Here is a 27904-nt window from a genome sequence, read left to right on the forward strand (position 1 = left end):
CGAAGCCCGACCAATGGAGGGGGAATTTGGGGGCAGCGGGGGCGGGACCGAGGTGGAGCAGGGCTAAAGCCAAGGATCAGCGCGCCTGAGTCCACGTGACGGGGCGGCACGCCAAAGAGCTCGAAGAGCTCGGGCTGCACGAGGCTGCTGGAGCAGCGTGACTGTAACGTGGTGAACACGAGCTCGCACACGCCCAAGCCTCGCGACAATTTCCAGTCCTGGGACGTGCCGTTGAGCTCGCGTCTGCGCACAACGTGTCTCGCGCCTTCCCGCGTTTTTCTGGATTCTTCCACCACGGGAAGAGAAGCAGCCGGCGCCTGTTCTGGTCGCGGGGTGAAGAACGCAGAACCCCGAGGGAGCCAAGGCTGTGATCTTTCCTCATCCCTGATCAGCCAGACGTCGCTATTCCAGGCTCAGACAGTGAGGCTCCTCTTTGACCCAAGAATACGCCCTCTCCCCGCACTCCCGGCCCTGAGAGAGGAACCCACCCTCCCCCAAGCCTCAATGGCTTCCTCCACAGAAGCTAGGAACCCCAAGCCCCAGGCCCCAAGAGACTGACAGTCACTCCTGTCAGCGATTAGGAAGCTCCTCAGCCCACTTGCCCCAGGGTCAGTCAGAGATACCATCTGCTGGAAAAGTGGAGAACGAGAGTTTTCCTTCACTCCCTCAGTGTTTCTGCTCCAGTTCTAATGGTGACTGCACCCGTAAATCGTTAAGTGCTTCCCATTCCATTCTATGTGGAATCAGGTTCTAGCCTGAAAATGAAAGACGGGTTTTGTTTTGTTTTGTTTTTTCAATTTGTACCGCTTGAGCTGGTCTCCTTTGCACCAGGCAGTCTACGTTTCCGACGCGTGCAGAGAGGGGTCTGCTTTAAGCGGCTCTGGTGTGCGCATCGTGGCGGCCTTGGAGAGGATTCCAAACGCGCGGCCGTGATGTCTCTAATCCCCAGATGCCTTAGGTCAAGACGGTCATTTTTTTGTGCGCATCCACACCCCACCCCCGAGTTGCAGAGCACTTCCCTTGGAAAGGAAGGGGATGGTCAGAGCTGAGGCTGGAGACGTGGTGGGCTAGAGCCCCTTTCCTCTCCTCCTTACTTCCGCAGCTCGACCATCATGCCTACGCTGCGGTCCTCCTCCTCCCCAAGCAGTGTGTCCTCCCCACTGCGGAGAGCGTCGGGAGGCGGACAGAGGGTCTTGTCTGCGTCTTCTAGTTCGTCTGTCAATATGCCCTGTGGTGACAGGGACTCGGACCAGACTGCAGAGGGGTGAGTGGAGTCGATGAGAACTTGTTGCATTGCCTGGCCTTCTCCCACAGTGGGGGCAGCTTTCAGCTCTGTCTGCCCCTCTGTGTAAACATTAAGAGATGCACTCTCAGAGCAGTGACTCTCTCCTGCTTTGCTAGCTAATTGGGTTTTTCTCCCCCCTGCCGTACATGTTGTAGACATCAAAAATAATATATCCACTTCCAAATCTATCATCCATTTGTCCAAACTTTTCTTGCATATATTTGTATGCTCAGCATGTACAGCCTCTATTGGGAGTGGGGAGGTGGGGGAGGGAGAAGAGTTCTTTGTTTGCTCCTGACAAATAGTATATACTTGTTGGTTGGTGTGTGATCCTTTATTTGGGGATTTTATAAACAGGTTTGTCTATCCTTCTCTATTATCATTTACCAGCTTGTTTTGTGAAGGTTATAATAATATATCTTTTTTATCTTTCCAGGAATAAAATAACCTCATACAAGATCTGATTTATCTCCTGGTTATTTTTTTAATTGGCTTCCTCTGACTCATTTCTATCAGTGCCACTGTTGGAGAGAAGATTATATCTATGTTATAAACTTAACTCTAGTCAATACAACTTACAAACTTTTTTCAAGGGATGAAATTTAATTCTAGGCACATATTAACATCCAAGTTATATATGAGTAATATGCGACTTACCAGGCCATGCTGATTTTTCGCCACAGCAGTGATCCCTCTGCCTGTTTAAGCGAATATCACTTGATTTTCTTATTCAGAGAGAATATTAGGAAAAGGTTGTCCTTCACCCATCTCAGTTTCTCATTTTTCATCTTCACTACTCTCTTCAAGTGAAAGCTTTCTTTTAAGATTTTTGTCTCTACTCCCTGTAACAGTAAACACATCTCTTATTTTTTTTAAAAAAAGACTTTATTTCACTTTGAGAGAAAGTACACACGTGCATGAGCAGAGGAGGGGCAGAGGGAGAGGGAGAGAGAGAATCTTAGCAGGCTCCACACCCAGCATGGAGCCTGATGCAGGGCTCGATCTCACAACTGTGAGATCGTGACCTGAGCTGAAATGAAGAGTCAGTCACTTAACTGACTGAGCTACCCAGATGCCCGCTACAGATTTTATTTTTAAGTAATCTCTACACCCAACAGGGCTTGAACCCACAACCTCAAGATCCAGAGCCACACACTCCATTGACTGAGCCAGCCAGACACCCCAACACATCTTAAGAAAATATGAATATATTTTCCTCACAGAGAAAGGGCTACAGTCAGAGACAAAGAAATTCTAATTCATTTACCCTTGTATATAAAGACTGGGGTGTTGTATCTAAGGAGAACCACATTCCCTCATAGGGATAGTGATTCTTTGTCAGCTGATGAAGGCAGTGACTTTGAAGACAGCCTGAGACACAGTGTGAAGAAGAGAGCAGCAAAACGACCACTCAGGACAACCCCAGTGAGTCAGTCCATTTTATTTTGCTTTTGAATTTGGTCTGGGAAGCAGCAAAAGAAAACCTAGAAAAAGCCTCAGATGATATGTTTGATGAAAGGATAAAATTTAAAGAGCATTAAGGGACAGAAATAAGAAGAGGGCAAATTTTGAAGAGAGAAGATAAGAGAAAAGGGTAGTAAGGGCATAAAGAAATAGGAATGGGCCTAAGGGACTTTTTTAAAAGAGAAGAAAATAATAAAGTTCACAATATAAGAATTAGTTATTTCAGATCTCAGTAACTCAAACTCTGCTGTGAAATTGGCAGCTTAAGCCTACTTGTGTGACAACGATGAGACTAAGTGTTAATATCACTTCTACTTTTTAAGGATATTCATGATCTCTTTATACTTACTAGGTGGCCAAACATCCAAAGAAGGGGTCCCGAATGGTACGTGGTCATGGCCAGAAAGACTCAGAACCACCAACCAGTGATCTTTTTGATGCTGTGAAAGCTGCCAAAAGTGACATGCAGGTAAAACGGTGTCTCACCCTCTGTTTCTTGATACTATCTCACTCTTTGTAGGATAAAAAGATAAGGACAAATGTTTACAAAATTGATTTAATGTGGACATGTTAGGGAATATAACCTATATCAGGAAAGAGAGATAAGACCATGGTGTGAATCCTTGGAATGATGTAAGGGAGACCTTGGATGAGAGAGAATGTGCCTTTCCTAAAAGTGTCACAGAACACGGTGGATTTTGCTTTTATTGACTGACAGAGGAGGCAGGCAGAGGCATTGGATAGTCTAGAGAGGAAATGGTATGGGTGGCAACTTGTTCACCCTTGTGACTTTTTAGCTCCACTTTAACAGTTACACCTAATCCTTTTTTCTCTCTCCACATTTCTTTTTCCATAATTTTATTGTAATTCTATTATCATCTAAAAGTGTAGAAGGCTCATGTATAATTTAAAAATTTTGAATGATCACCCAGATCTCTAGTCCCACCTCAAGAAATGAAACATTAATAGGGCCACAGTAGATCTTCTCTCCACCTGGCTGGCCCCCACAGTCCCCTCACCACCCAGAGATAACCACTAGAGTAAATTTTATGTTAATCATCCCCTTGCCTTTCATTATACTTTTGTCACCAGTGAATGTGTTTTTTTTAAATAAGTGAGCAGTTCTTTATATGTATAGTCTTCTGTGACTTATTTCGATTGTTTGAGATTTAGTCATATTGATGTGTAGTATAGGTTTTTATAGTTTCTAGAACAGTTTTAGATTTTCAAATATAGGAAGTTTTTCTATTTATATTTTTGTTACTGATTTCTAACTTTATTGCATTATAGTCAGAAAATGTGGTCTTTGAAACTTACAGAGACTAGCTTTATGACTTAGCATTTAACCCATTTCCAAAACTATTTCACCTGTGCTCACAGAAGATGTGTATTCTCCAGTTGTTGGGTAGAGTGTTCTCTAGGGTGAGATCAAAACTCCCAAATGGTACAAATGTGATACTGTTTTGATCTTTCTACTAGGTGTTAGGGTTTCCTTGTTTTTGGTCTGGTATGTCAGTTACAGAGAGATGTATTAAAACCCACAAAGATGTTCTCTTTAGTTACTACTTTTGTATTCATACCTATCTTTGCCTTAAGTATTTTGAGCATTTGTTGCCTAGTAAATTGAACCTTTTATTGATATTTACTGTCATTTTTTATATTTTAAGATAAACAACTGTTCTGTTTTTTTATTAACATAATCTGTACTAGCTTTATTTTTAGTTACTATTTGTCTGATACCTTTTTTATCCTTTTCCCTTCAATCTATGTATGTTTGGAGTGTGTCTCCTGCATATAGCGTATATCTAGATTATGTTATTCAATCCATTCTGCCAATCTTTCCTTTAACAAGAGAGTTTGATTCATTTATATTTATTGGCACTATTGATACATTTGAATTTGTTTCTCCCATTTTATGTGCTTCCATTTTGTCTTAGCTTTTCTGTTTCTTTTTCTCCTTTACTTCCTTGCTTTTGGATTCTGTCTTCTATAAGGACCTATGCACACTTTAATTCTAATTGCCCCTTCCAATTTACATGCTGTCTTGTAGTGTTTTACTTGTATCTATTTCCCTTTCCAACAAATTAAACATTGCTGTTTTATAAAATGTTTGTTTGTATTTACTTGAATTTCTATCATTTTATTTATCATTCCTTCTCAAATCTTCTGTAAAAATTCATTCTCTTGCTGTTCAAAGTTTCTCTCCTTTAAAATTTCTGTTAGGTAGAGTTTATTAACTCTTTGTTGTTGTTGTTGTTGCTTGTATGAAATGTCTTTTACCCTTGTTCTTGAAAGGTTATTTTCTGGGTATGGAAGTCTAAGAGGACATTTTTCTGCTTCAGCACATTAAAAAGATTATTCCACTGCCTTCTAACTTCACTTATTGCTGGTGAAAGTCAGCTGTCAGTTTAAGTTAGCACTATCTACTACAACAATTTGTAATGATGGAAATGTTGCATATCGTCATTTAGTATAGTATTCACTAGCCACATGTGGCTGTTGAGTACTTGAAATGTGACTGGTGTGACTGTGGAACCGGATTTTAATTTTCATTTGATTTAATTTTAATAGCCACATATGGCTAGGGGCTTATGGATTAGTTCAAATCTAATTTATAAGTGGTTTTGTTTGTAAGTGTTGTATGCAGATCCTTTGTAAGTGATCTCTTTTTGCCCTGTTTTTGAGATTTATTTTGCTTTTGTGTTCTGATGTTTTATATAATGTTTATAGGTGTAAATTTTCTTTTCATCTGTTATGTTTGAAATCTATTGGCTTCCAGGCTCTAAAGATTGGGGTCTTTCAACAACTATGGAAAATTCTTTTCAAATACTGCCTCTTCGTCATTCCATTATCTTGTTCTGAAATTCAATTAGATATTAATTAGAATTTCTCACTCTATTCTCCATGTCTCTTAATAGCTCTGTCACTGTTTCTGTTAGTCTGTCCAGGCTGCATTTTGGATACTTTCTTTGATTTAATCTTCTAGTTCACTCATCTTTTGTTTTTCTGTGTCCAATCTGCTTTTAACCCATTCATTAAAATGGGTTTAAAATTTTTTTTTCATTTTTATAGATTTTTTGGGGGTCTTTTTTCAAAATTGATTGTTCTTTGCTTCTGGTTTAAAGCTTCACTTTTATTTTTTTATTCATAGCATAATTTATAATCTGTGATAACTTTAATGTTTGAAATCTATGAATATGATTCTGCTGTTTTTTCTGCTAATTCTTACTTTCAGTGCCTTATTTCTTTACTAAGTTTCACTTTGAGCTGCTCATTTCTCTTGGAGTTCTATACTTTGGACTCTATATTTTGGAGTTCTGTATTTTGGAATTCTTTGGGTCCTGAATTAAAGGTGTGGTTGGTTGGTTGGTTGGTTGGTTGGTTGGTTGGTTGGTTGGTTTTTAAAGGTGTGTTTTTAAGAGAGGAACCTGCTTGGCTTGGCTGTAGTTGACTGGGGACCCTCCAGAATCACTTTGAATTAAATTCTCTAATTGAGAGTATTCTGATCGTATAGGGAGTATGGATCTAGACTGCAAATCTAGACCTGAGAGCTGACTTACGGTTATGAATTTTCAAGGGCGAGTTCTTTTTTTTCCCTCCACCCCACGTTAACGTCCTAACAAGCTGGTGTTCATGCTGTCCCCTTCTGACCTGTGGGTTTATTTTTCATTCCTGTTTTCATGCTAACATGACTTTTTTTTTTTAATTTTTTTTTTTAACGTTTATTTATTTTTGAGACAGAGAGAGACAGAGCATGAACAGGGGAGGGGCAGAGAGAGAGGGAGACACAGAATCTGAAACAGGCTCCAGGCTCTGAGCGGTCAGCACAGAGCCCGACGCGGGGCTCGAACTCACGGACCGTGAGATCATGACCTGAGCCGAAGTCGGACGCTTAACCGACCGAGCCACCCAGGCACCCCCATGCTAACATGACTTTTTGCAGCACCTCGCTTTATCGCAGGAGCCTCCTTTTGGACCTCTCTTCTTGGAAAGCCCAAAAGCTCGATCTCCTATGCTCTGCATTCCATGCAGCTGTCTGGACAGAAAGTCATGGTTCCTGGGGTTCCATAGAACCCTCAGGGCAAGAATCAGCTTGCTTATCTCCCAGGATTGCTACCCTCACTTCATTTTGGGCCTATACGGAATTCTACCTTTCATTCCAGTTCAGCAATACGTTTTAAAAGATGTTTTTAACATTTTAATCAGAAGTTTAGCTGTTTCAGTTGGTACAATCATACAGGATTTCCATTCTGTCATATTGCCAGAAATAGAAATCATCCACCTTTTTTTTCCTAGTCTTTGGTGGATGAGTGGCTGGATAGCTACAAGCAAGACCAGGATGCAGGATTCCTGGAACTCATTAACTTTTTCATCCGATCTTGTGGATGTAAAGGTAAGGAAACTCCCTACCCCTTTCTAATCCCTAGCCCTTTGCTCCTATGTTATAGAACTTTTGCTACATTTAGATGAGTAGGACTAGGAATCGCCTAAATAAAGAGAGAAGGTTAAGCATATGAAAAGTTTCACTGATTTGACCACATTGTAGATTGGTAAGTAGGAAAGTGGTCCTGTTAGGGAACTATGTTGGTTTGGTTTGGAGATAAGACCCTTTGGGGAAAAGTAACTAATCACACTAATGTGAGGCCAATGATACTCACAAATTTGAAAATAGACCATTAGACATCTTTTAGTCTTCCTATCTTTAGATGAAATCATCCTTCATTATTCCCTATTTCTCAGATACTTCCTTCCATATTTCTCCACTGAAGCTGTGGATTCCCCAGATCCCCATAGGTCATGACCTAACTTATTGGGGTAAGATAATCTCAGGCAGGTTGTGTTATAAGAATCCAGAATTGGTGTGATTTTTTTTGCTTTATTTATTTTTTATTTGGGTTTAAAGAAAAAAATTTTAATGTTTATTTGTTTTTGAGAGAGAGAGAGAAACAGAGTATGAGCAGGGGAGAGGCAAAGAGAGCCAGAGACACAGAATCCCAAGCAGGCTCCAGGCTCTGAGTTGTGAGCACAGAGCCCGACATGGGGCCCAAACTCACGAGCCATGAGATCATGATCTGAACCAAAGTTGGACACCCAACTGACTGAGCCACCCAGGTGCCCCAGGATTTTTTTTTTTTAAACTATTCTTTTCCATTGCTTGATTCCTTTGGGTTTTCTAGAGAGGTTGCTTTAACAGCAGATACACAGTTTGATGGCAGCAGGTTTAGGACTGGGATTTAGGTTTTCTGATTCCCCACCTATGCTCTTTTCAATATATTTCCTAGCTCATCTTCAGGTGTATGTGCAAATGGTCACAGTGTCCTGTTATTTTTCTTGTAACTACTTCACCTCCTCCATTCCTCAGGCAATGTGACCTCCGAGATGTTCAAGAAGATGTCCAACTCAGAGATCATCCGGCACCTAACAGAACAGTTTAATGAGGTGGAGGAAGACAATCAGAATTCTCTTGCCACTCTTATTTCAAAACACAAGGCCCATTATCCCCTTCTTTCTGACTGTGGGAAATAGGATAGCTTTTGGAAGAAGGAGTTCAATCTCTTGGGGGCAAAAGGGACCCATAGATGTTATCTGAATATGCCTCTGAAGTTGAGAATAGCAGGAAATGAGGTATAACAGAGAAAGATTTTTACTATACTATTGGGTTTTGACATCCAAAGTCCCTATGGTTTCATAGACTTGGTAGTACTTTTTCTCATTCAGTTCATAAACCCTTCTATAGGATTCAGGAGAGTATCCCCTGACAGCACCGGGTCCATCCTGGAAGAAGTTCCAGGGCAGTTTCTGTGAATTTGTGAAAACATTGGTCTATCAGTGCCAGTATAGCCTCCTCTATGATGGCTTCCCTATGGACAACCTCATCTCCCTGCTCACTGGCCTCTCAGACTCCCAAGTCCGTGCCTTCCGTCACACTAGCACCCTGGCTGGTGAGCATTCATTTTTAGTCTATAAATGTTCTTTTGGGGATTTCCTGTGTTCTCTGGTCTCTGAATTCTTCTTAGCCTTTCAAGCCCTGGCTTCTTTTACCCTGAACTTCAACCAAGTTTCTCACTAGTAGTATTGCAAAAAAGGGTAGATTACAGTGACAGTTTCCAATCTTAACTTGTTTCTCATAGCTCAACAGCTGGGAACATGCTGAGGATTAAAAGAAGCCCAAAAGGGGGAGAAAAAAAATGTCCAGAACAGTCTTAGGATTTTAGGGTCACCCTGCTCTAGCTTTTCATTTTGAGTCCCCTTCCTTTTTCTTTCCTTCTTTTCTTTCTTTCTGTGGCAGAGGTGGCAGCAGCCATGGTGGGTTACCCCCAAGTGCCCCACTCCCTGCTTCCTCCTCTTCTTCCCACTGGAACCACAAGATGCTTTTTTTTCTTCCTTTTTAAAATCTATCCTCCCTCCTCTGACCTAAGTAAAAATTCCCTTTTCTTGTTTTTCCTGGCTCAAAGCCATGAAGCTAATGACCTCCCTGGTAAAAGTTGCCCTCCAACTGAGTCTGCACAAAGACAATAATCAGCGGCAGTATGAGGCTGAACGAAATAAGGGACCAGGACATAGAGCTCCTGAGCGACTGGAGAGCCTGTTGGAGAAACGCAAAGAGGTAAAAAGTGTTCCCTGCCTCTTCCCTCTCTCTCTCTCTCTCTCTCTCAGCTTCATCCACTGTTGCTGAAGCCCGTTTTACCCCTGCCCACACACTTCTCTCTTGTAAGGCACAGGCCCCTAAGCAACCTTTTGGGTCATGAACAGTGGAGTCTGACAGTAGTCTAATAGACCCATCCTGTCAGAGGTCACTGCATGCTTATCTTGTTTCTGGGATGTGATCTCAATGAATTAATTCTAACTCAGAGTAAATTTTAGAGTTCTTTATAATCCAACTTTTGCTTAGTTTCCATTATCTACATTCATTACCAGGAATGTTTTTAAGTGCTGTGCTTGCATCTCATGCAAGGAGTTAATTTTTGACTTTCTGGTCAACTATATAGTCTGCAGATCACCAGAGGAGTATTAAAGGCCAACCACTGATGAGGGAGGCCAACTGTTTGAGGACTGGAAAGTGACTGGCCTTTCAATCACTCCTGGACTGTCTGTTCCAATTAGCTACCAGTTCCGTGGCCTTATATAACTTCCAAGCTTCCATTTCCTTTTCTTTAAAAAGGGGGATAATTCTACCTTTTTATGAAGATTAAATAGATGGTGAGTGAATAGTCTGGCACATAGTGGACACTTGCTTTATTTCCTTTTATACTTAAAGACAACTGGAGGACATAAGCCCTAACAAAATCTTTTACACTGATTAAACCCTCAAACAGCTGTGCCTGTCATGAGACACTGATTTTCCCCCTACTCTCTCTTAGTAATCTCTCTTAATATCTGAGACTCCTCCAGCATGAGGTTGGCAGGACTCCCCATGCCTAACCACAACAATTGACTGTCTTCTCACCCCTCACCAAGATTTCTTCCATGGTAAACCTTCTTTCCTTACTCTCTCTTACTATTTTCAATGTCAGTATGATCTTAAACCTTATGTGTATTAGGTCTGTCTCATATCCTATGTATAATACCGTGAATCTTTTTTTTTTTTTTACTTGTCTAGGCTCTTGCTTTATCAGTCATTATTTCTCTTTTTGTTTTTAATCCCTCTCTCCCCACTGTTCTCTTCACTTAGAAATGTCTGTAGGCCTTTGAATCTTCCCTTTACTCTTCCTCTCTATGAACTACTCCATTTCTATCCTTCCTTTTTAGTATTTTCTTACTTCCTTAATATCCAACTGAATCCATTTTTTACTACCTAGCTTCTATCCCCATTTTTCTTTGAAATTATTCTTTCCAAACCAGTGACTTTTTAAAAAAAAATTTTTTTAACATTTATTTATTTTTGAGACAGAAAGAGACAGAGCATGAATGGGGGAGGGACAGAGAGAGAGGGAGACACAGAATCAGAAGCAGGCTCCAGGCTCTGAGTCATTAGCCCAGAGCCCGACGCAGGGCTCAAACTCACGGACCGCGAGATCGTGACCTGAGCTGAAGTCGAACGCTTAACCGACTGAGCTACCCACGCGCCCCAACCAGTGACTTTTTAATCCCTATAGTCAGTGGTCTTTTCTTAATTTCCTTTTTCCAAACTTCTATAGAAATTGGTACTGATGACAACTTTTCCTCCTTCTGTCCCTCTCTCTCTTTCCTTTTCTTTTCAATATGAAATTTCCCAAACATTCTGAGAGAGAGAGACATTGGCAGAGTGAACATCATATACAAATTATCTGGATTTAACAACTAATATTTCATTATATTTGTTTCTTCTAATTTTTTGTTATTTAAATTTTTTAAATGTTTATTTTTGAGAGAGAGAGAGCGAGAATGAGTGGGGGAGGGGCAAAGAGAGAGCGAGACACAGAATCCGAAGCAGGCTCCAGGCTCTGAGCTGTCAGCACGCAGCCTGAAGCAGAGCTCAAACCCATGAACCGCAAGTTCATGACCTGAGCTGAAGTCAGACACTTAACTGACTGAGCCACCCAGGTGCCCCAATTATTTTGTTATTTTATAGTAAATTATATATATACTGGTATTTCCACCTAAAGACTTAAATATGTTCTCTGAAAATTATTTTAAAACTTATCATCCAAGAAAATTATTCCTGCATTAACTCAATACCATTTTCACATTCAAAAATATTAATTATTCCTTAATATTTTGTAATTCCAATTCATATTTAAATTTCCCTGTGTATCCCCAAAATGGCTTTTATATCTGATTAATTCCAACCAGGATCTAATTAAGGATTATGATGCATTGCATTTGTTTTATTTCTTAAGCCTCTTTTAACCTCTGCCTCTCCCATCCCCCCCCCCAAATATATTGATTTATTGAAGAGGTAGGGTCAGTTGTGTTCCCTTATAATTCTGCTTCCTTGATATCTATTCATCTAATCCAGGGTTTCTCAACAATGGCACTGTTGACCTGGGGCCTGTCTTGGCATTGCAGAATGTTTAACAGCATCCCTGGACTCTATCCACTAGATGGCAGTAGTACCCCCTCCCATTAGTGACCACCAAAAATGTTTTCAGAAGTTGCTAAATGTCCCTTGAGGGGCCCTGGTTGAGGACCATTGGTCTAATCTCTTCCTTTTCTTCTTCTGCTAGGTTTTCTATTTCTATCAAATAAACTGCATTTATTTAAAAATTCATGTTCTCAATTGTAAGTCAAAAAACCTGTGTAACTACCAGCTAGTGCCTCTGAATAGCCAAAAATAACCAGACCCAGAGGTGATATTATTTTTTCCAAACACAAAGAATCCTCTGAGTCGGTGGTTGACTCTACAGCTTCTTCCAGAATTAGAAGGTTGAAAAGAAACCTAAGATATCAGGGGGTCAGATTATGTCCTGTAATAAAAGGAAGTAAGTGGAAGTCATACTTTTCTATATACTTTTGGGGCACAAGAAAGATTGACCTGTTACTCCCTGTCTTCCAGCTCCAAGAACATCAAGAGGAGATTGAAGGGATGATGAATGCACTCTTCAGGGGGGTCTTTGTGCATCGGTACAGGTGAGTGAATGTGCTCCTCTCGTTGAAACATCTGGTCCTTGGTTATGGAATCTGTAAACGTAGCAAGGTGTCCCTCCGTTATAACCCTGGTAATTTGGTTAGTCCTAGTGCAAATGCAGCTGGAGCAAAAACTTTGACAACAGATGTTTTAAATTAGTAAGGTTTAGTTCACCCCCGACTCCAGGGGCTCTTGTAAGCTCTTTTGGGAGAGAAAATAAGAGAATAAGGCACTGTTGAGTATTATTCTGCTCCAGCTTTGCCTAAGATCTTCCCTTCCCCATCTTCCTGGAGCTGGAGACTTGAGAAGACCGCAGCAGAGAGACAAAAGGCAGGGCTTTTCTGAGCATTTGCAACTTGGCAGGCCTTTTCCTAGCGCAGCCTGCTGTTTCACTGGGCTAAAGGCAGGGGAGTTTTACACTGTTTAAAAGAACTGGTGGAATTAAGTTAAAAATAGCATCCATATTTTTTCTCACTGTTACCTAGATTTCAACCTCTGCCTTTCCAGAACTCTTCAGCTGATTTAATATTTTCTTCAAGTGGAAATTTGGCCAACAGTTAAACTGACTTCCGAAGTCAGTTTGAAAAGGGGCATGGAAAATAAGCTCAATTATTTTATGCAGTATTACCAAAAAAATGTTAATTTTTTATTTTTAAATATTTATTTGAGAGAGAGAGAGAGAGAGAGAGAGAGAGAGAGAGAGAGAGAGAATCCCAAGCAGGCTCTGTGCTGTCAGCACAGAGCCCATCATGGTGCTCAAACTCACGAACCATGAGATCATAATCTGAACCAAAATCAAGAGTCAGATGCTCAACCAAGCAAGCCACCCAGGTGCCCCTAGAAAATATTTATTGTTTATATATTTACATTGGGAGGGAGAAATGAAAGGTTTGGAGCATGTTGTTCAGTCAAGAAAGTAGATTCTTCTATGGCAGGGAGATGTCTGGGTGGATGGAAAGTGAATTTAGAGAAAGACGGTGATAGGGGTCAGTTTATCTCTCTGTGCCTAGGGACATCCTTCCTGAGATCCGTGCTATCTGCATTGAAGAGATTGGGTCTTGGATGCAAAGCTACAGCACATCTTTCCTCACTGACAGCTATTTGAAATATATTGGCTGGACCTTACATGATAAGGTCAGTGTTGAGTCAGCTTCTTTTCCTCTGTTACCCTCACCATCTTCCCTGTCTCAAGACACCACAGCTTTTCCTGGTCCTGCTGCTTAGGAGCTTCACTAGTGATCAGCCCATCAAGACAGTGAACCTCAAAACTCTGCAGTATTGGGGAGGGTAGGATGAGGTAGAAGAGAGAAAGATATATCCAGGAGATGAACACCTTAAAACCAGAGTAGAGAAAAACTTTCCCTAGAAAAAGGCAAGAAAGCTATTAATGGATTGGTGATACAGGTGCTAGGGTGGTGATAGCCAAAAGATCCTTTTCTTTTGGCTAATAAATAAATAATAAATCTAATAAATCTAATAAATAAACATTAAGTTTATTTATTTTTGAGAGAGAGACAGAGGGTGTAAGCAGGGGAGGGGCAGAGAGGGAGGAGAGAAAGAGAATCCCAAGCAGGCTCCACAATGCCAGTGCACAGCCCAACGCAGGTCTCGATCCCATGAACCATGAGATCATGACCTTAGCTGAAATCAAGAGTTGGACACTGAACCAACTCAGCCACCCGGGTGCCCCAAAGATCCTTTTCATTATGATTGCTAAATTCTGCTGTGATCTTTTCATTTTTTTATATAAGAAGACAGCTGTCTGTTGTCTCTGAGTCACCCCAAAGTCCTCAGCATAGAGGACACCAAAGCCCAGAAAGAGTAATCGGAGGGGCATGGAAGCCCAGTGGGGGTTGAGTAGAGGAATAGTTAGTCATATTCCATTTTCCTCAATAGCATCGAGAAGTCCGTCTGAAGTGTCTCAAGGCTCTAAAAGGGCTGTATGGCAGCCGGGATTTGACTGCCCGCCTGGAGCTCTTTACCAGCCGCTTTAAGGTAAAATTGGGACAGTATTCCTGTGCTTGGTTCTTTGTTTGGTTCCTGTTTCCCCCACCTCATCTTTCCATTCCTATTGCTCTTATGTGTCTACAGCTATCCCAGCCTCTGCCTACTCATTCTTTTTAGGAATCTCTCAAATTCTAAGAGAGCATAATGTTTTAGGATGGATACAATGAAGTACTGAGCAACGTTCTCTCTCCTTATAGGACCGGATGGTTTCCATGGTCATGGACCGAGAGTATGATGTGGCGGTGGAAGCTGTCAAGTTACTAATACTCATCCTTAAGTGAGTCCTGGGGAATGGGGAGGCACGCATCTCAGACTTCTACCTTTCCAGCATTAGGCAGGCCCTTCCAGAGTTCTGTCCCTCCGCTTGTCATAGGCTGACTCTTCTTTCTATAACAGGTTGAAAGACAGAGGTCATTCCTGAGTTGCAGGATCTCCAGGGGGGATATTTCTTATCTTCTCTAACTCTCCATACTCTTCTGTTTTCCACTCTTCATTTAAAAGTTCTTGGGTGCCTGGGTGGCTCTGTCGGTTAAGCGTCCGACTTCGGCTCAGGTCATGATCTCGCCGTTTGTGAGTTCGAGCCCTGCATCGGGCTCTGTGCTGACAGCTCGGAGCCTGGAGCCTGCTTTGGATTCTGTGTCTCCCCGTCTCTCAGCCCCTCCCCTGCTCATGCTCTGTCTCTCTGTCTCTCAGTAATAAATAAGCGTTAAAAAAATTAAATATTAAAAAAATAATAAAAATAATAAAAGTTCTTTGTCAGCTAATCCTCATTGATTTTTGTTGTTGTTCCTCTTTTGGATCGTTACAAATCCTTATTTGCCTCTTTGTGTTTCTAGCCCTAGTTGTGCTAGGGGACATCCTTCATATCCACTTGCTTTTTCTCCTTTTCTCTTGGCAGGAACATGGAAGGGGTGCTGACAGATGCAGACTGTGAGGGCATCTACGCAGTTGTATATGCCTCTAACCGAGCCCTGGCCTCTGCTGCAGGGGAGTTTCTCTACTGGAAGTGAGTAGGGTCCTCTCATTTGTTCCTTTAACATCCTCCTGTGTTGTTTTTTCTCCTGCATCTGCTGCTGCTCTTCCCAACGACCACCCCGCATACCTGTTAAAGTCTCTCTTTTGTTGCTTTCCCCCTCTTAACTCCTTGAGGCTTTCCTTGGCTCCGCACCTCTTTTCCTCACACGTCTCCTTGGACTCTTTCTTTCTTTCATGGAGATTATTCCACTCCTCATTTGCTCCCAGGTGTGCCCTTTCCCTGTGTTTGTTCTACCAGGCTCTTCTACCCTGAGTGTGAGACTAAAATGGTCAGTGGGAGAGAGCGACACAGAAGTCCACGTGCCCAGAGAACTTTCTTCCACCTTCTGCTGTCCTTCTTTGTGGAAAGTGAGGTGACGTATGGGAAGGAACTATTTGGCTGTTGTGCATAAAGACCTGTGAGTAGAAAAGGATGGGACTGGCACTACAGGAAGGAGAGACATGGTTTGTCAGTAGCCACTTCCCAGAATTTTCTAACATAGCTTCAGTAACTTAACATGTACCTTCTTCCACAGCTCCATAACCATGCTGCTTATTTAGTAGACAGCCTGTGGGACTGTGCAGGGTCTCAGCTGAAGGACTGGGAGAGTCTGACAAGCCTGTTGCTGGAGAAGGACCAGAGTGCGTGCCACATGGTAGCTGGAGGAGGGGACATTTCCCCCATGAGGCATAGGTGTCCTGGGCAGTGGGGGAGTTGGGGTGACTTGGGAGATGGAGGGTGGCTAATTTGCTATTCTGGTTTTCATCCTCCTGCCAACCCAGACTTGGACGATGTGCAGGAGAGCACATTGATTGAGATCTTGGTGTCCAGTGTTCGGCAAGCTTCTGAAGGTCACCCACCTGTGGGGCGGATCACTGGGAGGAAGGTATGGTGTGAAGGGTGGGTGGGTTGGTTAGCAATAAAAGTCCAGACAGGTATGGTCTATCTTCACCCTCAAGCTTTGGGTTAGGGTGCCTCTTCTCTGCTCCTCAAGGAATTCCGTTTCTAGAAAAATAAATCTGAAGGAGGTGCCAAATGAATTATCTTTTCCTTCCTGGGCAGATGAGATTGTGGGGAGGAGGGATACACACGCACTCCCTATGGACCTAGTGTTTTTCCATATCTTTCCCTATACCCCCAAATGACTAATTCCAGGGCTTAACCCCGAAAGAACGTAAGATCCAAGCTGATGACAAGGTGAAGCTGACAGAGCACCTCATCCCCCTGCTACCCCAGCTCCTGGCCAAGGTAGAGCTGCCCTACCATTCAGTACCTGGGAATGAGAGGTGAAAGGAAATGGCCCCCAGTGAGGACTGGGAGTAAGACTTAGCATACATTAGCTAGTAATTAGGTCTCCCTCTCAACCCCTACAGTTCTCAGCTGATGCGGAGAAGGTTGCTCCCTTGCTCCAGCTTCTTAACTACTTTGACCTCAACATCTACTGCACAAGGCGCTTGGAGAAGGTGAGTAGAGAGGAAGGTAAAGTTCCTACACCTTGCTGCTTTCTTGGTAGGACCAAAGGTTCTACTGCCAATATCTGGTTCTCAAGAACCCAGGTTCCAGAAAAATCAATAAGCCTTCCCTTCCACAGGCATCTTCCCCTTGAAAGTTAATGCTTTCAATTGTACTTCTCATCTCCCCCAACCCCACTCCCCTCCAGAAGACTTGCCCCCTCTTTTCCTTGCCCAGAGCACTGTGTTCTCCCATCTCTTTTTCTGTCAGCACCTGGAGCTCTTCTTGCAGCAGCTCCAGGAGGTGGTGGTGAAGCATGCGGAACCCACGGTGCTTGAGGCAGGTGCTCATGCCCTCTATCTGCTCTGTAATCCTGAGTTCACGTTCTTCGGCCGGGTAGACTTTGCCCGCAGCCAGCTGATGGATCTGCTGAGCGACCGCTTCCAGCAAGAACTTGAAGAGCTGCTGCAGGTAGGAACTGGGGCTGAAATATGGGAAGCCCCAAACTTGGGTCCGAGGGGCCGCTAGGTGGGGAATGTAGATCTATTCGTTATTGGGAAAATCCTGTTGTGGACCTTTTCTCTCCCTCAGTCGTCCTTCCTAGATGAGGATGAGGTGTACAGCCTGGCGGCCACTCTGAAGCGCCTGTCTGCCTTCTACAAGTGAGCAGCTCACCTCCCATTCCCTTTTCCTATTTCTACTGGTGTCTGTGGTGGTGATTCCTCTCATTCTGTTCCTGCATCATGTTTCCATCTCTTCCCCAAAGTGCTCACGACCTGACTCGCTGGGAGCTCTATGAGCCATGCTTCCGACTCCTCCGGAAGGCTGTGGACACAGGAGAAGTTCCTCACCAGGCAAGTAGATGAGTCGGAGATGTGGAGGCAGAGGGGAGTTTTTAAGGGCCCTGTGTCCCAGGTGGCCGACTATCCCAGGCAGTTCCAGTCCCAGGGGTGCAGAGGAGACACGAGAGGAAGAGCATGTGCATATCTTTCCTTCAGTTCCACTCTAGAAGGTGAACTGTACTTTCCAATGCCTGAAAACAGCCATCCTCTCTGGTTCCCGGGCAGTCAAGGATAATGTTGAGGGATTCTAGGAGACATCAGATAAATAAAGAAGAGGTGGCATTCCTGTCCAAGACAGAATGCTCTGAAGATTGTCCAGAATCAGATCTTTTCCCCCCAGAGAAGGAATCAGGTCTCTTCTAATCTCATTTTCTCTCTTCACTCCTTTGTGTGTGTTGCTTGTCTGTCTTTTCCTTTCTCTCTTCCTCCCCCTTTCCCTTTCTGCCCTTCACTGCTGACTCACCCATTTTTGTAACATTTGGTTGTTACAGGTGATGCTGCCAGCCTTGACTCTTGTCTATTTTTCCATTCTCTGGACACTAACCCACCTTTCTGGATCAGGTGCTTCCCAGGTGAATATGGGTCTGAGTAGGGAGAGTGGGAATGGAGGAGCCTGTGTCTCCATTCCTCCTCCTCAAGCCACTGTCTCCACAGAAGCAGCTGTTGAGTTTGAAGGACAGGATGGTGGCATTCTGCGAACTCTGCCAGAGCTGCCTCTCAGATGTGGCTTCTGAGATCCAGGAGCAGGTTAGCATTTCCTCAAGTGGGACCAAGGAGGCATGTCACTTCTCATGGTCTGAGGAAGCCTTGTTCTAAGGAGAAATTAGTTGTGTAATTTCTGTCTTGTGAATATCCTGTCCTCTTTAAGCATTCTTTTTTCTCCCCCCCCCCAACAGGCTTTTGTCTTATTAAGTGATCTACTTCTCATCTTCAGCCCTCAGATGATTGTAGGGGGTCGCGATTTTCTTAGACCCCTTGTCTTTTTTCCTGAAGCCACGCTCCAGTCTGAACTAGCCAGCTTCCTCATGGACCATGTCTTCATCCAGCCTGGAGAACTGGGCAGTGGTACAAGGACTCTATACCTGGGGCTCAGGAAGGGTCTGGGGCTTGGGCCTGCCTCAGGCATATAAGGGCAGGAGGCCTAGATCTGTGGTTCTGATCTTTCCATTCTGCTTTTGATGTGAGCCAGGTCATTCCCAGGAGGATCATTTACAGATAGAGCAGCTGCACCAGCGGCGCCGCCTCCTGGCTGGGTTCTGCAAGCTGCTGCTTTATGGGGTGCTGGAGATGGATGCAGCCTCAGATGTTTTCAAACACTACAACAAGGTACAGTGAGGCGTCAGGCTGAGTGAGCACAGCCACGACTTCAGATGCTGGAACACTGCAGGAAAGAACGTGGCGAGGATGACAGTATCAGGCTTGAAGAAAAGCAGGAGGAAAAAGGCAACAGGAGTTTAGAATAAGGGGACAAAGAGGAATTGGTAGTAAATAATTACAGAAAAAAAGCTGTTAGGAAATTCATTGGAGAGAAAGTAAGCTTATTCATCCTGTCCAGAATCTTTTTTTTTTTTTCTGTGAACCCAGTCGCTGTAAACTGGGGTAATATAAGAAGAAAAAAAAAAAAAGAATGGAAGATGTGTACCTCAGTTTCCTCAACTCACCATTGTATTGATTTCTGTTTGCTGTGAGCACTTCTTCCCCAAGAAATGGGCTCTGAGCAGAATTTCTTCCCATATTTATTTGCCTAAACTCTGAGGTCTTCGGGCTTTGACCTATTGGTCTAGTCTGAGTTGTTTTATACTGAGATTCATGTTTCCTGACTTACCTCACTTTAGGAAGGAGACATGATGAGAAATGTAAAGGAAGAAACAGCAGAACCGGTCTTGCCCTGTGGCCAAACGATATCTTCTTCATTTCCTGTCCCTCAGTTCTACGGTGACTATGGTGACATTATCAAGGAAACATTAACTAGAGCAAGGCAGATTGACCGAAGTCAGTGTTCCCGAATCCTGCTGCTGAGCCTCAAGCAGGTACTCCCTTCTGCCTGGAATACCTCTGACCTGTGATATGCCTTCCCTGTAGCCCACAAATTCTCTGCTCACCCTCAGCCATTTAGAATGTGAGATCCTTAAGGAACTTTCTAGTTTATTTTGACTCTTAACTTTACTTGACTGTGTTCTTCATAACTAGTAGGTCTGTAGAAACTATTAGGTGATGGGCAGTTTCCCCAACTTCATAGAAATTGAACTATCAAGACATAGGAGCACCAACAATAAAGTGATAAGAATACCTAATTTTTTTCTGCCCTGTTCTCTGTCAGTCTCTTCAGTTACTAGGGACATTTTTATTGTTACAGAGCAAGGGTGAAGTTTCTTTCTGTAGGGGTTCAGGAATAGGAACAGTGTCCTGGGAGGAAAGAAAGAGTAAAGGTAGCAGGTGGCATCCCAAGTCCTTTAGAATTTCTACGCGGAGAAAGGAATGCTGTACTTCTCTATTTCCGCTTTGTTCCTTCGTTTCCCAAATGTACCATGTCTCCTGGACACAGTTGTACACAGAACTGCTGCAAGAACAGGGGCCCCAAGGCCTGAATGAGCTTCCTGCCTTCAGTGAGATGAGGGACCTGGCCCGAAGGTTTGCGTTGAGCTTTGGGCCCCAGCAGCTACAGAACCGTGACCTTGTGGTCACGCTACACAAGTAAAGTACTGGTTAAAAGTCAGGGTACTTGATTGAAGAGGGGTGAGCCATAGGCTGTGTGCAGGGAGAGTGGGAGTGTGGTCTTGGAGGGAGGGATAAGCATGTTGAGGAGCAGCAGTCAGGTTGGCTGGTGGGTATTCTCTGGGAGACAGACTGGGAACAGGGGAAGGGTGCACTTGACAGGATGCCTCCCCGGGAGGAAAGTGAGGAGGGGCCATCTTCCTAAAATAATTCTGTTCAACCAAGGGAAGGCATCAAATTCTCCTTGTCTGAGTCTCCTCCAACTGGTTCCTCCGGTCAGCCCCCAAACCTAGCATTCCTGGAGCTCCTTGCCGAGTTTTCCCCCCGACTCTTCCATCAGGACAAGCAGCTGCTGTAAGTTAGTGGGTAATGGATAAAGATGAGGATTAGGGAGTAGTGAGGGCCTAGCAGACAAGTCAGCCTCTTCATCTCACCCCTTCCTTAGACTGTCCTACCTGGAAAAGTGTCTGCAGCGTGTCTCCCAGGCACCTGATTGTCCCTGGGGTCCAGTCACCACCTACTGCCACTCCCTCAGCCCTGTAGAGAACACAGTGGAGGCCAACCCTCAGGGCTATCCCCGCTCTAAGAAGAGGCGCATTGAAGGTAAGTGTGTGTGGATATCAGGGTAGTGAGCACTACTTCCTTCCTCCATAGCCAATACCTAGATGTAGGGTCTTTTGCCTTCTTCACACTTTTGTCTTTAGTCAAATAAAAAACATTTCACTGAGCATCTGCTATCAGTAAGGGGTACTCATTTTCTTCAGAGTTTATCTAGGCAGCTAAAAATAGCAAACCTCTGTGAAAAATCAAATAGCGACTGATGATAAGACCAAAGATGAAAATAAGAAATCTGTACATTTAGGGGGCCCATCCTTGCATCTAGTATTCTATTATTTTCTAAATGTTAAAGATTTTCACACAATCTTTATGATTTTTTTTACTCTCAGATCATTACTTGTCTTCTAATCTAATGCTTTTTCTTTAATCTTCTTTTTTTTAATTCTTATTTATTATTTTTGTGAGAGTGTGCACACACACACATGTGAAGCGTGGGAGGGGCAGAGAGAGAGGCCAATTGTCAGCGGAGAGCTCAATGCGGGGCTTGAACTCACAAACCTCGAGATCATAACCTGAGCTGAAGTCGGATGCTTAGCTGACTGAGCCACCCAGGTGCCCTTCTTTAATTTTCTTTTTAAATATAATTTCATTTTAGGTGAAAAATATCCTAGAAATCACAAGCTTGATGTGTTCACACGTATGTGTTTTCTAGTGAACAATTGAAAATCTTGGTTCTCCCCACCCCACCCCCCAGGCAGTATCACTTATCTACTTTCTGTCTTTGGGTCTGCCTACTCTAGACATTCATATAAGTGAAATCATACCATATGTGGCCTTATGTGACTGCCTTTATTCACTTAGCATAATGTTTTTAAGGTTCATCCATGTTTTAGCATATATCAGTACCTCATACCTTTTTATGGCCAAATAATATTCTATGGTATGGCTGTGCCACATTTTATTTATCCCTGTACTAGTTGATTGCCATCTGAGTGGTTTTCATTTTTTTTTTAATTGAAGTATAGTTGACATACATTACATTAGTTTCAGGTGTACAATGTAGCTGATTCTATAACTCTGTATAACTTGATAGGTTATGTTGTGCTCCCCCTAAGTATAGCTGCCATCTGTCACCGTACCACTGACTGTGTTCCCTGTGTTGTACCTTTCATCCCGTGACTTACTCATTTCATGACTGGAAAGCCTATGCCTCACTCGTCTTCATCCATTTTGCCCATCCTCCCACCCCTCTGCCAACCACCAGTTCTCTATATTTATGGGTCTGTTTCCACTTTTTTAGTTCATTTGTTTTGTTTTTTAGATTTCACATATGAGTAAAATCATATCATATTTGTCTGATATTTCTTGGCATGATACTGTCTAGGCCCATCCATTGTCCACAAAGCCCTTAAATGAGGGCTGAGTGATATTTCATTGTGTATGTCTACTGTATATTCTTTATCCATTATCTGTTGTGTGTCCTTTGAAACACAAAAGTTCCTAATTTTGATGAAATCCAGATTATTTGGTTTTTCTTTTGTTGTTTGTGCTTTGGTGTCATAGCTTGAGAAATCATTGTCTAATCAAAGATCATGAAGATTTTTTAGAAGATGGTTTTCTTCTAAAAGTTTTCTAGTCTTAGTTCTTTCTGCCATCCATTTGAGTTAATTTTTGTATACGGTGTGAGGTAGAATGTAACTCTTTAAAATGTCTCTAGGTATACTACTTAAAAGTATTTTTTTATACCACTAGGAAACTCTGTTTTAATCATTTAACTAATATCTGTTAAGGACCTATCATGTGCAGGACACTGTGCTAGGTGTTTTAGAGGCTGTGAAGGATCCTCAAGCAGCTTACCATCTAATAGAGAAAATACATTTATAGAATATCTAAATTATGAACCATCACCAGTAAATGATAACTTCCTGAGGGTTTTGAGAATTGACAGACTGAGGAGCTCCTGGGTGGCTCAGTTGGTTAGAGGTCTGACTCTTAGCTTCAGGTTAGATCATGATCTCACAGTTCATAAGATCAAGCCCTGCATTGGGCTGGGCACTGACAGCATGGAGCCTGCTTGGGATTTCTCTCTCCCTCTCTCTCTCTGCCCCTCCCCAGCTTGCTGTCTCTCTCTCTTTCTCAAAATAAATAAACATTAAAAAATTAAAAAAAAATTGACAGATTGAATGCTTTAGAATTCCAGGAAAGAAGGTATCACTTTGAGTTTAGTTGATCTAAAGCCTAGGAAGGCTTCACCAGGAAGATGGAGTTTAAGCTGGAGCTTGAAAAATGGACAAGATTGATGTAAGCTAAACAGAGGAAGAACGAGTATCATGAGCTACCAGAGTAGCACAAACAAAACATAGGAAGGTATGTATTAGCTGAGTATGCAGATGTTTAGGCTGGTTTGCCTAAAACAGAGGGTTTGTAAAGGTAGGAGAAAACTGAAAAGACTGGTTCCATTGTCCACTCAACAGATATTTACTGAGCACTATGTGCTGGGAATATAGCAGTGAACAAAAAAAGACAAGTCTCTTTTCTTTAGAGTGTGTGTGTGCTGTGGTGGAAAAGCAGGGAAGAGGACAGGGAAGCCTTGGTGAGGTGGGAATCGCAGTCTCTTCTCTTATTGCTGGGGGAAGGCTGGCAGAGCTTGTGAGTGTTGGGCCAGGACTGCGAGGAAGGAAGGGGTGCACAATGTCTGTAGAAGAGCATACAAGAAGGGGCGCCAGTGCACAGGGCCGTGATGGCATATGCCTGTCATGTTCTGGGAAGAGCCAAGAAGGCCAATGGCCGAATGGAGAGTATGTAGGGTATAAGACCAAAGAGATTGGAGGAACCCAGAGCATATGAGGCAGAGTAAAGACTCTGGCTTTTACTCAACAGTGAAATGGGAAAACATTACAGCATTTGAACCGGAGAGTGACAGGATCTGCCTTGTTTTTAAAGGATCCCTCTGGCTGCTGTGTGAGAATGGACTGTAGAGGGGCAAGGGTAGAAGCAAAGGAACCAGTAAGGAGTCTGTTGAGTGGGTAGACTGGGGGAAGGGATGGAGGTGGTGAGAAGTGGACAGATCCTGGATATATTTCTAAGGTATCACCCATAGGATTTCCTGACAAACTGGCTGTGGGATGTAAGATGGGAATTGAGGGTGAATTTGGCCTAAAAAAAAAAAAAAAAGATTTTGGTCTAACAACTAGGTAGGATGGAGTTGATACCAACAGAAATGGGGAAGGTAGTGAATGAGTAGATTAGGGCTTGAGTATTAGCCATGTTGCTACAGGTGGAAGTGTAAAACAGACAGCTGGAGATAGGAGTCTGGAGTTAAGGGTAGAGGCAAAAGCTTGAGATACATTTGGGAGTTGGTATTTGAAATGTGAACTTGTGAGGCTAAGGAAGCCAGTGAATATGGTAGGCAGGAGATGCTGAAAGGCTGAGCCCTCGGGCATCACACTGTGACTAGGTTGGGGAGTTGAGGAGGGGCCCGTCTGGTCCTCCCCTAGGGCACAAAATCATGTGTGTGGCTCTCACTGGCTTTCTCTAGTTCTCTGCTTAGATCAGTAGCAGCTCACTTTCCAGTTCTGGAAACTTGGGGCTGTGAACATTTACAGTGGACGAGTATTAATATCCCTTTGAAAGTACTATCGCCTGGGTTTTCTGAGATAACCTTGGATTCTTTCTGGTCCTCTACCTTTCTCAGGTCTCTGCAGAAGAGACTTTAACATTGTGAGCCCGAGGTCCTCCATTTCTTCATGTCAGAAGCATGCTGACAATGCAGCCACCTCCTGTTTTCCTGGCCTTTAGAAAATCCAGTCTGCCATTTGTCTTTTCTTGCCAGCCCTCCTGCTTCCACCCTAGCAGCTTCAGAGCTCAGGAACTCTGTTACCATTTTAAGGTTGTTTGTTTTTTTTTTCATACAAATGTTGAGGGGTGCCTGGGTGGCTCTGTAGGTTTAGTGTCTGACCCTTGATTTCGGCTCAGGTCTTGATCTCATGGTTGTGAGTTCAGGCCCCACAATGGGCTCCATGCTGGGTGTACCTACAATGAATGAATGAATGAATGAAGTGATTGAGTAAGTGAATGAGTAAGTGAATAAATAAGTTTAAAAAAAAATCTTGAATGAATGAACAGGACCTCACACATCTTCATTGATTGAGACCTTGCAATCTTAAGGAATCTTATTCTCTCTCACATTCGTGTTCATGTTACTGTTTATCTGTGATTGATATATGTCTATCACATATCACATATATGTCTATTTTTTTTCTATTTTCTGAGCCGTGTCGTTTTCCTTGAACAAGTCCTAGATACTGTTGTGTAAGCCTTTACTTTTTAGTATGTAGGGTTATGCTTAATTTTTAGTCATAACCTAATGAGGCCATATAAGTTTTCCATTCTCTTCTTTCTTAACTTTCCTGAACCAAAATCTGGTCAGGTCTTGAAAATGTAGAAGATGGCCTGTGGCAGTACCTGGTCTGCAGTGAATATGTGCCTCTGTTGCCTTGCAGGCCCCTCCAGGCAGCAGAGAGAGGATATCTCTTCATCCCAGGAGGAAAGCCTCCAGCTGAACAGCATCCCACCCACACCCACCCTCACCTCTACAGCCATCAAGAGGAGGCAGCCTCTGGGGGGGTTGGAAGAGATGGAGGAAGGCAGCCCAGAACCGGAGCTTGTCCAAAGGTAAGGGCTGAGGAGAGCAGTTGGGTGTCCGATCTTGGTGTTTGCCATCTTCCTCCTGCCATTTCTGTTCTCTTGTTCCATCCTGTGGCACTCCATCATCATTCTCGGGTTCTTCTCCAGGCTTTTACCATTTTCTTAGCTTTAGATTTTCTTTCTCCCTATGAGCTTTTCTCCCCTGTAACATTGCCCACCTTACCCTTTTTACCCTTCACTTTTATCCCCATCACTGATCCTGCTTTATTACCAGCAGCCAGCCCCTTTCAGGCAACCAGAGGTCAAGATTGTCGAGTCCACAGCATTTCCGGACTCTACTCAACCGTTCCGGTCCTGGTCTGGGCAACCGGCTGACCAGGTGAGCTGCTCCTTGCTTTTCATCCTCACTTCACACTAGGCACCTGCTGTGAGGGATTCTCCCCTAACCTGGTGTTTCTGTGCCCATACTTTTTGGGCTTGTTTACATCACAGACCTCTTCCTTCCAGGGGTACGTGTGTCCTTAGCTCATAGAACTGATAGAAGTCAGCTGCTCTGTTTGAAGCAGCAGTGGGAGCCTGGAGCTCGCTCCACATCTGCCCATCCCACTCTCCTGGGTGCCTCCCAGATACTCTCAGGGGTCCTTAAATAGCAGTGTGAAAGCCTCTACTCTTTGCCACTGCCCTCAGACTCAGCCTTATGGAAGAGGATGAAGAGATCCAGAGTGAGTTAAGTGAAGAATGGCAAGATACAGACAAGGTGAGTGGACCCAACCTTCCCTTTTCCTGCTACAACCAGAGGGCTTTTTGAAAGTCCTCTAAGAATCACAGAGTAAAGAAGGGAGACCTGTAAGGTGCTTTGTACTTTTCCTGGACTTTTATTAAGGAGGGGAGGGAAAACAAATTCAAAATCCCAAAAAGGGCTTGGATAACACTCCCCCTCCCAATGTCCAAATAAGTATTTTTCCTCTGAGTCTAAGGGTTGAAAGCAGTGCCAGAGCTGGAGAAGGAAGGCGGCTCACTTTCCCCAGTTCTCCCCTCACTCCCTTTCCTACCCGGCCGCCAGGCCAGCAGGAGCACATGGAAGCTGTGAGGTGATGTGGGTCCGCCGCACCACCACTCTGTCAAGTTAGCTCCTCTTAACCCCTCAGCCTCTTCATCTTTCAAATGGAGTTTTCCCTCAAACTACAAAGTGAAGGCACCTTATAAACTGAAAAGGGTTACGTGTCTGCTGCTGATATTCTCCTCCCTTCTCTGCTCTTTGCAGAGGGAGGAAGGGAGGAATAGTGCAAGGGAATGGAGGTTTTGTGCTCAGAAGGAAAAAAAACAATGACTTCTTCAACAGAGACTAGAAAACAAGGCCTCTATTAACATAGTCTTTCCTAAAGTCCCCTCAGAAAAAATGCCATTTTCTGGTTCTAAACTGAACGAATTTAAGGGACTCAACTGGCAGCCAGGAGAGGCCTGGGACTCTGGGAACTTTCTAGGTCTGAACTTTCTGCCCACCATCCCTTTGCTAGTCTCCCCTCCCTGGCTGCTGCAGGCACCCACCTGGGAAAGGGACCTTGGTTATTGTTTGCCCATGTGACAGGGGTGAGAAGGGCCAGTCTGACTGTCACCTGCTCTCTCTAGCACTCTTCCTCTAGTGAGCACGGGCTGGATCTCTTAGATTCCACAGAGATGAACCTTGAGGTGAGTGTCCCCAAAAATACTGTGGACAGCAGGTTAAGAGGACTTTGTGTCCTTGGGAGGTGCTGGCAGGTAACCTGTGTGCTATGCAGTAGGTGGAAATAGAGGCAGGAGCCCAAGGCCTGGCCTCTCTGCTGCTTCTGGAACCTTAGGAGTAGCTGTGGGGGGAGGGCAGGAGGAGAAGTAAACTGTCATGTGGAGGACCTTGCAGTCATCTCCTTGCCCTTTGGGCTGTTCTGTCTCTGTGTTTTCCTTTCATCTTTCCCGTTACAGGATCTCTGACATGACTCTGTGCCCCTCCCCGTCTCCACTCCCCATCTCAACTTGGAAAAGGCAAACAGGAGAACAGAGCAGAAGGAAGCACTACTCCCAGGCTCCACTCTGGTCTCTGAGGGGAAGGAGAGGTGGGCTGTGCCTTTCTAACCTGACCTTTCTCTGATGATGTTGGGATGGAGAAGCCTTAAGCCCCCAGTCCTTCTTACTGCTCCCTGGCTCTGTCCCTCTGTATTGAGAAGAGTGCCTTTTTCCTGCCACGTTTGGAGTGGGTGGGGGCTTCACCTCAGTATTGGAGAGGCACTGCCTCCCCGTGTTGAGTGGAAAGAGCCCAATAGTTTCCTGTATTTTTGGAGCATCTTTCCCAGCCTCTTTTGTATCCTTGTGATTAGCTCAATAAACTTGTTTGAATC

At 43.7% G+C, this 27904-nt stretch overlaps 1 protein-coding gene and 1 long non-coding RNA gene across 2 annotated transcripts; both read left to right on the forward strand.

The window, feature by feature from the left end:
• The first annotated feature begins 13 nt into the window (after positions 1 to 13).
• LOC124519415 (uncharacterized) lies at positions 14 to 2231 on the forward strand. The gene is made up of 3 exons (XR_006964097.1): positions 14 to 420; positions 1103 to 1264; positions 1722 to 2231. It is a non-coding gene; the product is annotated as an uncharacterized LOC124519415 (long non-coding RNA).
• A 394-nt stretch (positions 2232 to 2625) lies between these two features.
• On the forward strand, positions 2626 to 27904 carry STAG3 (stromal antigen 3). Its single transcript, XM_047089568.1, has 32 exons — positions 2626 to 2710; positions 3102 to 3218; positions 7046 to 7142; positions 8112 to 8188; positions 8487 to 8691; positions 9205 to 9356; positions 12225 to 12298; positions 13307 to 13430; positions 14193 to 14291; positions 14501 to 14580; positions 15202 to 15309; positions 15577 to 15691; positions 15854 to 15959; positions 16101 to 16204; positions 16474 to 16566; positions 16692 to 16781; positions 17041 to 17241; positions 17362 to 17432; positions 17537 to 17624; positions 18104 to 18184; positions 18267 to 18359; positions 18509 to 18677; positions 18802 to 18938; positions 19541 to 19642; positions 20158 to 20306; positions 20553 to 20681; positions 20773 to 20930; positions 25388 to 25559; positions 25807 to 25911; positions 26220 to 26289; positions 27162 to 27221; positions 27492 to 27904. The coding sequence occupies exons 2-32, from the start codon at positions 3132 to 3134 to the stop codon at positions 27498 to 27500; spliced, it is 3405 nt and encodes a 1134-aa protein (XP_046945524.1). The 5' UTR covers positions 2626 to 2710; positions 3102 to 3131; the 3' UTR covers positions 27501 to 27904.

The sequence above is a fragment of the Lynx rufus genome, unplaced genomic scaffold (assembly GCF_022079265.1).
Source record: "Lynx rufus isolate CCGP_SWC_20201006 ecotype Redwood Valley unplaced genomic scaffold, mLynRuf1.p SCAF_27, whole genome shotgun sequence".
Taxonomy (NCBI): Eukaryota; Metazoa; Chordata; class Mammalia; order Carnivora; family Felidae; genus Lynx; species Lynx rufus.

What these genes read in the sequence shown, in the direction of transcription:
- STAG3 (XM_047089568.1), top strand. Translation starts at nt 3,132, where the DNA reads ATGGTACGTGGTCATGGCCAGAAAGACTCAGAACCACCAACCAGTGAT. An exon ending in TTACTAATACTCATCCTTAA is followed by an intron (nt 14,581 to 15,201) that starts GTGAGTCCTGGG and finishes TTCTCTTGGCAG; the next exon opens with GAACATGGAAGGGGTGCTGA. An exon ending in TACCCCAGCTCCTGGCCAAG is followed by an intron (nt 16,567 to 16,691) that starts GTAGAGCTGCCC and finishes CAACCCCTACAG; the next exon opens with TTCTCAGCTGATGCGGAGAA.